Raw genomic sequence first — 14068 nt, 5'->3', positions numbered from 1 at the left:
GTCCTCTTGTATCTCTGTTTATGACTTTGCCTCCTGGATTCGTTGTTGTCGGCGGCATCGGCTGCGTGGTAGGCTTTCAGCTCACTTAGGTGGGCTGTCCTCCTCCTTCCTCTGATGACTTTGTCTAGTTCTACGATCACTGGGGACACAAAGTTCTTTACCCGGTGAGGTCCACTGTACCTGGGCGCTAGTTTGGCTGCAAAGTTATTCGCCGCTTTTGACAGCTGATGTTCCTTTACCAGCACTAGGTCGCCTATCGCCGGCCGCCATTGCCTTCGTCTTAAGTTATAATACTTCGCTTGCTCCATAGATGCTGTCTCTTGCTTCCGTCGTACCATCTCGAATATTTCTTTCATCCTCGTTGACTTCTCTCCTGGGTTCGCTAATTTCTCACCTGTACCAAATGTCTGCTCATCGTAAAGGCTGTTGGGGATTATCGGTTCCCTCCCTTGTACAAGGTATGCTGGACTGTAACCTGTCGATTCACATACACTTGTATTCAATGCCAGCGTTATCTCTGGTAACAACTCATCCCATGTCTTCTGCTCTTTTCCCGTAAATTATGCTATCATCCTCTTGATGTTCCTGTTTGCCCTCTCCGTCGGGTTCTCCTGCGGTGTGTACGGTGCCGTTAATTGGTGTTTCACGCCAAGTTCCTCTAAAAATCTCTTAAAACGTCTGCTGATAAACTGTGCTCCGTTGTCCATAATAAATACTTTTGGGACGCCGAACCGTTCCAAAATCCTCTCTCGAAATCCTCTTATTAAACATTCTGTCGTTGCATTTCTGATTGGTATTACCTCTATCCATTTTGAAAATTTGTTTAAGAATACTAGTGCCATCGTGTTGCCATTCTTCGATCGGGGCATTGGACCAACAAAGTCTGCACAGACTGTTGCCCAAGGCTCCTCTGAAATTTTCGTTAGCATCTTACCCGCGGCTGGCTGTTGACTCGGTTTATATATTTGACATGTGTGACACTGCTGTACGTACTTCCTTATATCCCTGAACATTCCTGGCCAGTAATAACGTGTTGTTGCTCTTGCTATCAATTTTCGGATGCCCATATGCCCTGCGCTCGGTGTGTCGTGAATCTCCTCTAGCACTCTGCGTCTCTGTGGAGTCGGCACACATAGATTCCATGGCACTGCATCTTCGCCATCCACCTGACTTCCTATGCGTCTGTACAATTTTCCATCCTCGATAACGTACTCTGGGAATTTCTCCAGGGCCTTTCTTACATCTTCCATCTTTGCTTTAAGCCACTTACACTCGCCTTTTCCGTCATCCATGGTCAACGTACCCAACTGCTCGTCCATCGGTTGCCTTGATAATGCATCTGCCACAACGTTCAACTTTCCTTTTCGATACTGTACGTCAAATGAGTATTGCTGTAGTTCCAGCGCCCATCTCGCAATCCGACCCGTCGGACTCTCTATCGCATTCAACCATTTCAACGCTAGGTGATCTGTTATTACTGTAAACGTGTATCCTTCTACGTATGGCCTCATCTTTCGTATTGCCCAGATTATTGCCAAACACTCCTTTTCTGTCGGTGAGTAGTTCATCTCTGCCTTGTTTAACCTGCGGCTTGCGTATGCTATTACTCGCTCTTCGTCGCCTGAACCTTGCGTAAGTACTGCACCAAGACCAAAATCACTTGCATCAGTCTGTAAACTAAACTTCCTTGAGAAATCTGGACAAGCGAGTACCGGTGCATGCGTCAGTGCTGCCTTAAGTGCTTCGAATGCTAATTGATGCTCTTCAGACCACCTCTACTTACTACCTTTCTTAAGCATCGATGTTAGCGGGTGTGACACTTGTGAAAAATCCGGCACGAATCTTCTATACCATGACACAACTCCTAGAAAACGTCGTAACTCTCGTATATTCTTCGGTGGTTCCAGTTCTTTGATGTCTGCTATCTTGTCTGGGTCGGTATGGATGCCTTCCTCGCTAACGACATGACCTAGATATTTTAACCTTTTCTTAAAAAACTCACATTTTTCCGGGTTTATCTTCAGGTTCGCTCTATGCAGCCTTCGAAATACTTCTGTTAAATGTGCAATGTGCTCTTCCAATGTTTTGCTTGTAATGATAATATCGTCAAGATATGCAAACGCGTATGGTTCCAATTCTGGTCCTATGTCACGATCAAGTGCTCTCTGGAAAGTTGCTGGGGCTGAGTGCAAACCAAATTGCATTACCCTCCATTGGTATAGTCCACGCCCAGGTACTGTGAATGCGGTGTATTGCTTGCTGTTTGCTTCCATAAGGATTTGCCAATATCCATTTTTCAAGTCCAAGCTACTGATAAATCTTGCGCTTCTTAATTTGTCCAAGATATGTTGTATACGTGGTAAAGGGTATGCGTCTGGTACTGATCTTGCGTTTAGTTGACGGTAGTCTACGCAGAGTCTCCATTTGCCATTTTTCTTCTTTGCCAAAACTATGGGTGCGCTGTGCGGGCTATTCCATGGTTCGATGCAACCTTTTTCGATCAGCTCGTCGACTTCCTTGTTGATAATTTCTTGCATTTTCGGATTCTTCGGATAGTACCTTTGCTTAATTGGACGGTCGTCCCTCATAACTATTTTGTGTGTGGCCACGTTGGATACTCCTGACATCTTTGCAAATACCTGTAATTCTTGGCTCAGAAATTTACTCACCGCATCTTCTGTCTTGTTAGTTGCAATCGCCGCCATTGGGTTGTGTTCCTTGAAATCTTCGCTATTTGTTTCGACCATAGTTGTGCATGTCACTACCTCTTGCTTCCGTTCGTCTACTCTCAACGTTATTTCTTGACCACCACATCTCATCTCAAAGTTTACCTTCGCCAGATAGTCCGTGCCAATTACCACCTCATCGCCCAGTCCCGGTAAGATTAGCATCTCGTTCCTCTGTACTTTATCACCCATTCTTAATTCTGCATCTACCGCTTCTTTGACTAGTATTGCTCTGCCGTCGCCCATTCTTACTCGTGTCTTTACCTCCATGAATTTGCCAGTTTTTAATCTTCTCGCCATTGCATCACTTATAAAGCTCCTCGTCGCTCCCGTGTCAATCGCTGCTACCGCTTCTTATCCGTTCACATACGTTGTTACCGGTATTCGGCGCTTTGTGTATTTGAACATGTCTAATCTCTCCGAGGTTGCACTTCCGGAGACCCCATCCCTCGGTTCCAATGTGGTCTCTGGTCGTTTCCTGTGGCTTCCTACAACAATCACGCGTGAGCACGCCTATCTTACCCCATGTCCAGCAAAATTCTCTTCTTATGCCTCGGCACCCGTATGAAAAGTGACCGCCTCGTCCGCATCGTCTGCAGGCCGTTCTTGTATCTACATATTCTTGTTGTGGCTCTGACCTCTGCTGTTGTTGGACTTCTACTCGCTCCTCCTGTCTTTGTTCTGCCTGGAGACACTGGTACTGACTTTCTTGACGCCGTGGTATGAATGGCCTTGTGGTTGGTCGCATTGGTTCCCTGTCAGGAGTAATATTTTCATAGTCTTGAGCTAAACTTACCAGCTCCTCAAGATTGCTGACCTCGCTTCGCTTTATATATAGTTGGTACTCTCTGCGCGAGTTTCTGTAGATGCGGGTTAGTTTCTGCTCCTCGGTGTAGCCCGCGTGACGCATGAGTCCTTGTAATACTAAGACGTAATCTTTAAATAGCTCACCTTGTCGTTGTACGCGCATTCGAATTTCATCTTCCAATTGCTCTAAGTATCGGGGGCTTAGAAAGAACTTCAGGAAGTCCTTCTTGAAGGCGTCCCACTCCTGCCAATGCCGGTTGTTATTCCTGTACCATACCAATGCTTTGTCCTTCAATAACTCCGGCAGCGCTTTTGGAATTGTGTTGCGGTTGATTTCATACCCATCTGCTAGCTCCTCCACTCTTTCGATGAATCCTAGGGGATCTTTGCCTCCATCGTACTTTAATCCCCACTTCCTTACTCTGTCCATGGTCGTTGCATATGTGCCAGGCTGTTGAATATAATTTGTCGTTGCGTACGTACCAGGTTGCTGAATAAAATGTACCGGTGGTTGTCCGACCTCCAATTGATTGGGTGCACCATTTGCCTGCCTATCATTTCTTGGTGAATTTAGTTCGCTGCTTGTCTTTGATGCTTGTGGATTTGTTAACCGCGCATGCCGAATCGCCAACTCTGTGAATCGATTCTGTAAATTATCGTTATCCTTCTCCTCTTGGATGAATGTCGCCAATCGTTTTCTTAGTTCGTCAACCGTTCCGCCATCCTCTAGCCCAAATTCCGTGCTGTAGGCTACCAGATCCTCTCGAGTGAGATAGTATATCCACGATACCTTTACCATTGTTATGCTTTATATCCTCGTCGTATTAACCCAGAAGTGTGTGAATCTTGTTTCCCTCTTCGTTTCTGATGCTCTGAAAGTATATCTTAAATCCTGCTCGGGCGCCAAAATGTGACGGACTTTTCCTTTGACTTTGCCGGGGTTAACCTCAGTCCGTCCAGGGTTCCTGAAAGTAGAAATTCCTACCGGTCCTTCTAAAAGAATAACCCTGTTTATTCTTATAAAACGTTACAAAAGTATTTATTTAGTAAAAATTCTATTTCTACTCCTAGCTGATTCCCTTACTTTGTGTATTTGTATGTTGTGAGGATACAAAGACCTCGACTTTGGGGTCCTCACACTACATATGTAAGTATACATATATGCTCAATTTTTAGCGGATCATAAAGGTTTGTGTATACATTATCGATCATGAATTTGAGTACGTTTTAATATTAATAGCTCAAAAATAGTCGTTTTTGAGTTGTGACACTATTGAAGTACCTAAATGTAGGATATGTATATACATATATGTATATCTGACGCGACTGACATGTAGGCATTGTTTTGTTTAACCGTAATTCAATATAGAATAATGTTTTAAACATAAAGCGAAAAGTCCCCATAATACTTTGATTGAATGGTGTTTTTTTTTTGCATTATATATAGAAGTAATTATTATTATTAAGGTTGGATTCACATAGAAGGCTTTGCTCCTTTTGAAATATGAGTTCAAAGTTGGTTTATGTGGAGTCTTACCACGCAAAGTTTCTTGTACACAATTTGAAAAAAAAAAACAAGTAAGGAAGGCTAAGGGGTGTAACCGAACATAACATACTCAGTTGAGAGCTCTGGAGACAAAATAAGGGAAAATCACCATGTGGAAAAATGAATCTAGGGTAACCCTAGAATGTGTTTGTATGACATGTGTGTCAAATGGAAGGTATTAAAGAGTATTTTAAGAGGGAGTGGGCCATAGTTCTATAGGTGTACGCCATTTAGGGATATCGCCATAAAGGTGGACCAGGGCTGACTCTAGAATTTGTTTGTACGATATGGGTATCAAATGAAAGGTGTTAATGAGTATTTTAAAAGGGAGTGGGCCCTAGTTCTATAGGTGGACGCCTTTTCGAGATATCACCATAAAGGTGGACCAGGGGTAACTCTAGTATTTGTTTGTACGATATGGGTATCAAATGAAAGGTGTTAATGAGTATTTTAAAAGGGAGTGGGCCCTAGTTCTATAGGTGGAAGCCTTTTCGAGATATCGCCATAAAGGTGGACCAGGGGTGACTCTAGAATGCGTTTTCACAATATGGGTATCAATTGAAAGGTGTTAATGAGTATTTTAAAAGGGAGTGGGCCCTAGTTCTATAGGTGGACGCCTTTTCGAGATATCACCATAAAGGTGGACCAGGGGTAACTCTAGTATTTGTTTGTACGATATGGGTATCAAATGAAAGGTGTTAATGAGTATTTTAAAAGGGAGTGGGCCCTAGTTCTATAGGTGGAAGCCTTTTCGAGATATCGCCATAAAGGTGGACCAGGGGTGACTCTAGAATGCGTTTTCACAATATGGGTATCAATTGAAAGGTGTTAATGAGTATTTTAAAAGGGAGTGGGCCTTAGTTCTATAGGTGGACGCCTTTCGGGATATCGTTATAAAGGTGGACCAGGGGTGACTCTAGAATGCGTTTGTACAATATGGGTATCAAATTAAAGGTATTAATGAGGGTTTTAAAAGCGAATGGTGGTAGTTGTATATGTGAAGGCGTTTTCGAGATAACGGCCAAAATGTGGACCAGGGTGACCCAGACCATCATCTGTCGGGTACCGCTAATTTATTTATATATGTAATACCACGAACAGTATTCCTGCCAAGATTCCAACGGCTTTTGATTTCGCCCTGCAGAGCTTTTTCATTTTCTTTTACTTAATATGGTAGGTGTCACACCCATTTTATAAAGTTTTTTCTAAAGTTATATTTCGCGTCAATAAAACAATCCAATTACCTTACCATGTTTCATCCCTTTTTTCGTATTTGGTATAGAATTATGGCATTTTTTTAATCATTTTTCGTAATTTTCGATATCGAAAAAGTGGGCGTGGTCATAGTCGGATTTCGGCCATTTTTTATACCAATACAAAGTGAGTTCAGATAAGTACGTGACCTGAGTTTAGTAAAGATATATCGATCTTTGCTCAAGTTATCGTGTTAAAGGCCGAGCGGAAGGACAGACGGTCGACTGTGTATAAAAACTGGGCGTGGCTTCAACCGATTTCGCCCTTTTCACAGAAAACAGGTCCTAGAATCTAAGTCCCTACCAAATTTCATAAGGATTGGTAAATTTTTGTTCGACTTATGGCACAAAAGTATCCTAGACAAATTAAATGAAAATGGGCGGAGCCACGCCCGTTTTGAAAATTTCTTTTATTTTTGTATTTTGTTGCACCATATCATTACTGGAGTTGAATGTTGACATAATTTACTTATATACTGTAAAGATATTAACTTTTTTTTTTAATTTGACTTAAAAACATTTTTTTTTAAAGTGGGCGTGGTCGTTTTCCGATTTTGCAAATTTTTATTAAGCATACATATAGTAATAGGAGTAACGTTCCTGCCAAATTACAGGTTGCAAAACTTCTAAATTACCTTCTTTTAAAAGTGGGCGGTGCCACGCCCATTGTCCAAAATTTTACTATTTTTCTATTCTGCGTCACAAGTTCAAATCACCTACCAAGTTTCATCTCTTTATCCGTCTTTGGTAATGAATTATCGCACTTTTTCGAATTTTCTAAATATTCGATATCGAAAAAGTGGGCGTGGTTATAGTCCGATATCGTTCATTTTAAATAGCGATCTGAGCTCTGCTCAACTGAGTATAAAAAGTTGAATTGTTTTAGCACATGGCGCCTTTTTTGACAAGGTCGAAGCTCTTGGTGATGCGTTATTCGAAAATCTCACCTTATGATTTATTTATTTGAAAATACAAAAAAAAAAAAATTTGTCTGAAATTGGGCCAATTTAAGATTGTTATTGTAGTACTCTGAAATATCGATACTACAATTTATCGTCTTTAATTTGACATCTCTCTTATCCTTAATGCGGTTTCAGTACTAGAATAATTGTACAAACTGTATTCCAAAATATTTAATTACATATATCATACTCTGCTGACACTGTAAAATAATTTTATTTTCAAAATTGTTGTGCAAGGAGGAATATATTGGTAAAATTACAAACTACAATAAAAAAAATGTATACTGTTAAAAACAACCAACCTAGTTTGTACTTCGCCAGGTTTTTTTCGGTTGCTGTAACACAAAAATCATATAGGTCCCGAAATTCTCATACTTCGGTATCCCGAAAAATGTATGTTGCTATTTACGACTTCACTGACAGTCTTTCGCAAATTGCATCTCCTCGTAGTAAATACCTAAATAATTGTACATATGCATTGGAAGACGAGGATTGTTCCAACGTACACCTGCGGTTATTAAAATTGTAGTGTCTTTTGATAAGTTTCACTTTGTTGGTTTTAAATTTTTTTTTTAGACTTCTTAATAAAATATAAATATCGTCGATAAAAGTGCAATACGACGTACATATGGAGGGGTTTAACAACATAAATCAATTACATAGGTAATTCACAAGGTCTCTCATTCGCCGTATGTACTATGCTTTAATGAAATTTTATATTGGAAACCATGGAAGCAACTCAAATCTTAAAATTTTAGATGATTATGATAGCGAGTTGTGAATTGCCCAAATATATAAATTTGTTTGTTATTAATAAACCTATCTTTGTGGTTTTCCATTGTTTTTTTGTGCTCTAAAGTGTCGAACGAAGGTATTGTAAGAAAAGTTGCAGCCGACATACATACATACATACATACATACATATTTACATATGTTCATATTGCATTCAATACCGACACTTGTCATGGTAATTTTGCGAACTTTTGCAGTTGGTGCAATGTTAAATTATCATAGTCACTGACTAAAATACTGTGAAGTTAAAATATTGCCTAAATTAAAAATGGCATTTTAAATATTGGTCTGTCATAGTCATATTAAACACAGTTTTCAGCTAAAATAAGCATGGGCAGGGTATCCCAATGAAAAAAGGCATTGATTGGCGCTTGAAGATATTTCAGAAGTTTTAAAAGGTCATCCTGTTCTTTACTTCACAAGAACTATTAAAACACCACAAAAAGGAGTACCTCAATGCGCGTTTTGATCCAAGGAACCATAATCCGGTGGCGGATAGTTATCATTTAATACTATTTAAAAGTTATTAGCAAATGTTTTGTCGAAATTTGTTGTTTTCTCAGTGGCGTAGTGAGGTTTTCTTGCGCGCGGGGTAACATATTTGTTTGGAGCCCCCCGTATGCTGAAGATATCATCTAGAAGTAAATAACATTAGTAAAACTAATATATATGTGCTGTTAGGACACTTAGGCAACCTTGCCCATCGTTGATCGTAAATATGTGAAAATCAGATTTAATTTGCTGAATGAACGTTCGCAGCTAACAATCGATACTGAGATAGTCAAGAGTATTTGAAGTGCCACTCGCAAGTTTGGAAAAACGTCTTCTCCATACGACATTATAAAAGTAAGTTATTCTAACGGAGTTTTAGGTTAAATTTGTTTTCTACTGCGAAGTCACATATTTCGATAAAAAGTTCTGTTCCATCGAAATCTGTATTATAAAATTCACCCAAGTTCTTACAATTTCTTTCTAAGTCGTTATTATCCTTGTTTAACAAATTTCCAACGTCTAAGAGAAATCCAAATCTAAAATTAAGGTCATTTGGTCGTGTAAATCTTGTACGTATTTCTTGTTGGAGACGATCGAGAACACTTCATAACGCGAGAAATTTAGTATATTTTGCAGTATATTTTCTACTACATTCTCTAGCCCATCGACGATAACACTAACCGCTTGTATTCTGGCGCTCCATCGTGTTTCAGATTCACGTTTGACAGTTTTTGTTAAAGCATTTTTTAATAATTCCCATCGTAACGTTGAGCGTGAGAAGAAAACATATATGCTTTCAATTATTCCACAACCTGTCGCAAGTGTTCCGGATATATCATGCATATTTTTAGTATAGAACATTTTTTCCAGAAATCAGTTATAATAAAAATATAAATTATCCAAGAAGTTCTGCTTTGCGGACCATTTGGCTCCCCCCTGTGAGTAGCGCACGGGGCAAGAGGCCCAACTCCCCCCTTCCCTCACTCCACCACTGTTTTTTTTTTTTTTATCAGATGTCAATTTAAAATGGAAAGCTCAATCTATTGTTAAAGGAAAGAACATTTACTTTATTTCATTTTTATAAATTATTTGAATTTCACAACATAACTGAAAAGTAGTTAAAAGCGAATTTGGTCGTCTTAAAGCGAAGAAAGCAACAAGGTGATTCATACACTCGTATTCATGGTGAATAGTTTTTCCTGAGGCATCATGTTAGAGAAGTGATATCCGCAAAATGCTACCCTCAACCTTATAAATGAAGGCACAAAATGTAATAACTAGTTACCGTTTACAAAAATATACTATAAGTAAACATTTGTAGCTCGAAAGAAAAAATAGTTTTCAAATTGAATGAAATAGAAATTGACGGACATTTTACAAAACTTTGCTTTTATGATGCTGTTGCGGTTTATACTAAGAACGTCATTAAGAAACGTTGTTTGCATTAAAACAGATGTGAATGCCAAAATTGTGCAAAACTCAAATGTTTTAATCGGCCGTAACCGTTGAAGCCGTTTAGTTTTATAGAACCGAAACCGAACGATTTAAAATGATGACTAATTTAGAACCATGTTTAAATCAATAAAACTTTATTGTAGTTCGACTATGATTACGGGCCATTAAGTTTGTGCAACATTGGGCAAAGTACCGTTAAGCTTAAATCCCCGTCACATGAGCACTTTTTCATATAGATGCGTTTACGCAATCTTTTGCAAAATGAGTAGATTGCACGTATTTTTATGAATAACGCCAGATTGAGCGACACTGGCGTCATCTGACATGAAAAAGTAGCCAAATTCCAACTCGACATTTGCTTTAGCTAAGGGTGCTTTCACATTTTGTAAGTTATTTTTCCCACTTGTTGTTACTTTCTAAAACTGTAATTTAACAGATGAATAGGACACAAAATATGTTAGCAAGAATTTTTCTTGTATAGTGAGAATGTTTATAACAGTGTTTCACGAAATTTTGTATATGAATGGGCAAGGTGAAATAAACTTCAATTGCAAGGTCTGAAGATCCGTTATATTTACAAACGCAACATATTGCGTGATTATGGCTATGTTTCTGTCATGCATAAGATTGCTTTGTACTCATCTACATGAAAAACTTCATTGTGGCTCACATACAAAACTTCGCGAAGCACTATTATAACCATTGTAACTATACTAGAAAAATACTTGCCAACATATTGTCTTCTATTATTTTCTTAAAATGCAATTTCTAACTGTGAGAAATGTTAGAAAAGTGCCCATAAGTGGGAAATATAATTTCACTTGCAGTGTGAAAGCACCCTTAGACAAAGAAAATATCGAATTCTTCTTCTTCTGCTTTGCTCGCAACAAAATTTGGAAGTTGGCTACTTTTGCATGTCAGATGGTGCCAGTGTCGCTCAATCTGCCGTTTCCATAAAAATACATGCATTCTACTGATTATGCATAAGATTGCGTTAAACGCATCTATATGAAAAACTACTTATGTAACGGGGCTTTTACTGATTAATGAATGAATGAATGATTATCCAGTTTGTATGTATGTAGGTATTTATATGGACTTAAGTTTTTTTTTGTGGTTTAAGGTAGTTACAAATTTAGTTATTTCTTTTTTTTTTCCTGATAAGTAGAAGTGTCGGTATGAATATCTGGGTTATGATTAGCTCTAATGAACAAACTCAAATGTACTTTCGATTTTTATTATGGCGAAATATTTTTTAAATCTAAAATTGAGTTTTGTTTTATTACTACGCTTATTTTGGATAATTAGTACTAATAAGTTAATATGATTCAAATAAATTTCCCGCGTAAATTTGTTTTGTCTATTTGCGTATTCGTCTCATTTTAGTTAAAGAAAGCATTTGTGCGAGACTAATTAAAACAAATTTTTATTTTGATATGCTCACATTTGAGAGCCCGATTCTATTTAGTTAAAATTAATTATATTTAGGTATGTTTGTATATGTGCGCTGTTTATCTACGTGCATAGAATGTTGGAAAAAAGGTACGTTCATTTTGGACTAAATTTCCATCTCTTCAAATATGATTTTCAGTTGAAAAACGTCCAAGCATCTAGTAATGGCCAAGACACAATTAAGTTTTTCATATAGAGGCGTTCAACACAATCTTATGCATTCCAGCTACATCGCTACAATAACGCAGATGTTGCGTTTGTAAATATAAAGGACCTTCGGACTTGGCAATTAAACTTCATTTCACCTTGCCCATTCACATACAAAATTTTGCGAATCACTGATATAAACATTTTCGCTATAAAATAAATATACTTTCTAACATATTTTGTGTCCTATTCATCTATTAAATTGCTGTTCTTAACTGTGAAAAATGTTAGAAAAGTTACCAATGAGTGGGAAAATAATTAGCCAAAGCAAATGTCAAATTCTTCTTCTTATGCTTTGCTTACAGCAAAAGTTGGAAGTTGGCTACTTATCTATGTCAGATGACGCCAGTGGCGCTCAATCTGTCATTCTTCCTAAAAATATGTGTAATCTGCTCATAATGCACAAGATTGAGTTAAACGCATCTATATGATAAACTACTTATGTGACGGGCTTTAAGTGATTGTGAAATATTTTTCTTACATGAATCAAAACTCATTAATTTGCATAAACGGTTTTTTACATTTGGCTTGCATTTATAATACCAATTACTTTATTTCTGATGCGTACTAAAATATTTAACAAAAAGTTAACGATGACTAATTTTTTATTATATCAAATAAGTTTTAGAACTAAGTTAAAAATCTTATTCAATTGTGGAAATAAAAGTCGGTTAAGGAAAAACTGAAAGCTTGTTTATTCGAGCTAAACGTTAAGTTGAAAATAATAAGTCATTATTTTGACAAGTTTGGTCAAAGTCGGAACCTTATTTCGCCATCATAAAACATTTCAGGCAAATTAAGCAAAGTTTGGTGCTAGCGTACTCGCCGGCCGTTAGGTATGGGTTCAATGTAGAAAAACAAAAAAATGTGTAATGTTGTTCGGAAACGTCATAAAACATGTTGGTTCCATCCCGCCAATTGTAGGAAAAATTTAAATGTACTCAAATTGGAAGAGAAGCTCGGCTTAAATCTCCACGGAGGTTTATCGCGCCTTGTAATTATTTTTTTTTTTTTCACTAATCTAAGTTGGTGTAACAAGTTCGTGCCTTAATTCTTTCGTTTCGGCTCGATGATTTGGGTCAATGCATATGGATGTGTGCATGTATGTATGTATGTATTCACATTTACATATAATTCAACATGCATACATACTCACCTTCATTCTTCTAAAACGGTCCGGCAGCAATGTGTAATACAAGGACTCCATGATATAATAAATCGCTTTTATTAAAAATACTAAAACATCCCAGAAAAATTGCCAAGCTGCGTATAGAGGATTCTCCATATGAAGAACGAGTGCAGACGGCATTGTTGTTGTGATTCACAAATATTCAATAGACATTCACAGATTTTTTAAATCAATCAGCCTGGCAAAGTTGTTGTAGCTTCAACACAGTGGAGCGTAATTAACTTTATCAATTAGAACGCCAGAAACGCGGAATCTTGTTTTTTCTTTATTAATCCAAATATGTTTTTATACTATAAAAATATTTAACTATGTAGTTTTGATAGTTAGGCTAGAAAATGTTTGTTTATTTTTTTTTCTCTTAATTTGCCGTTACACTTTTTAAAAATATAAAATCTATGACTGTATGCAACTATGCCTATGTGAAGATTGCGAATATTTTTCGTCGCAAAGCGTGATTTGAAAGTAAAATAAATTTCTTTATTTGTCTTTAATAGCGAGCTTCGCTGAATTGTACACGATCGTGCCGAGTATGACAATATTTAACGCTTTATATTCACAATAAGAAAGTCCATTGGCTTCCAAGTCTCGACGACGACTGAAGCGTAAATTTGTCTTGAAACTCAAACATGGCTAGGCCAAATGTAACTTATTATTATTTTAACAAAAAGCTTAGTAAAGCGAACAAACTGTGCCGGCCGCAACAATGGTCGGATGTTTATTATTATTTCGAAGCTTCTATATGAATGTACATACATACATATGTATATGCATATGCTGCATGTAAAAATGTATGTACATGTGTACATATGTCTGTTTGTAAGTTTAAAAAAAGTGATTGTAATTTGATATAAATCTTGCAAAAACTGTACGTTTGACTTACGCTTATTAATCTCCTCAAACCCCACTCAAATGGAGCGGCTCGGCTTGGTTCAGCATGGTCGGGTTTATGAAGTTTTGACTGTATTACCATTTGACTCTTTTATTTCAACTAATTATATTTAAGAAAATCGTAATTTTGGTGATGCTGCATAAGGCGTGCTTCTTTGTTTGTATGTTTATTACGAATATGCTGATGTGTTCGTGCATAACGAAAGTGCAAACAGTTAAATTTTCACATTCTGCTGAAGTTCAGATGGATTTTCACCATTAATTAACACTTCTACTCTAAACAAAGATGAACTGAACTA

At 37.6% G+C, this 14068-nt stretch overlaps 1 protein-coding gene across 1 annotated transcript in view; it reads right to left on the bottom strand.

Moving 5' to 3' along the window:
• Window positions 1-13457, bottom strand: part of LOC137241423 (short-chain dehydrogenase/reductase family 16C member 6) — a 37332-nt gene extending 23875 nt beyond the window's left edge. Inside the window, exon 1 of the mRNA XM_067769010.1 lies at window positions 12849-13457. Coding sequence (XP_067625111.1) covers window positions 12849-13001 — 153 coding nt within the window. The 5' untranslated portion in view covers window positions 13002-13457. The remainder of the gene's footprint in view (window positions 1-12848) is intronic.
• Between the last annotated feature and the right edge of the window lie 611 nt (window positions 13458-14068).

This window comes from Eurosta solidaginis, chromosome 2 (assembly GCF_040869045.1).
Source record: "Eurosta solidaginis isolate ZX-2024a chromosome 2, ASM4086904v1, whole genome shotgun sequence".
In the NCBI taxonomy this organism is placed as follows: domain Eukaryota; kingdom Metazoa; phylum Arthropoda; class Insecta; order Diptera; family Tephritidae; genus Eurosta; species Eurosta solidaginis.
The sequence above is the reverse complement of the archived record's forward strand: the minus strand, read 5'-3'. Positions and strand labels throughout refer to the sequence as shown.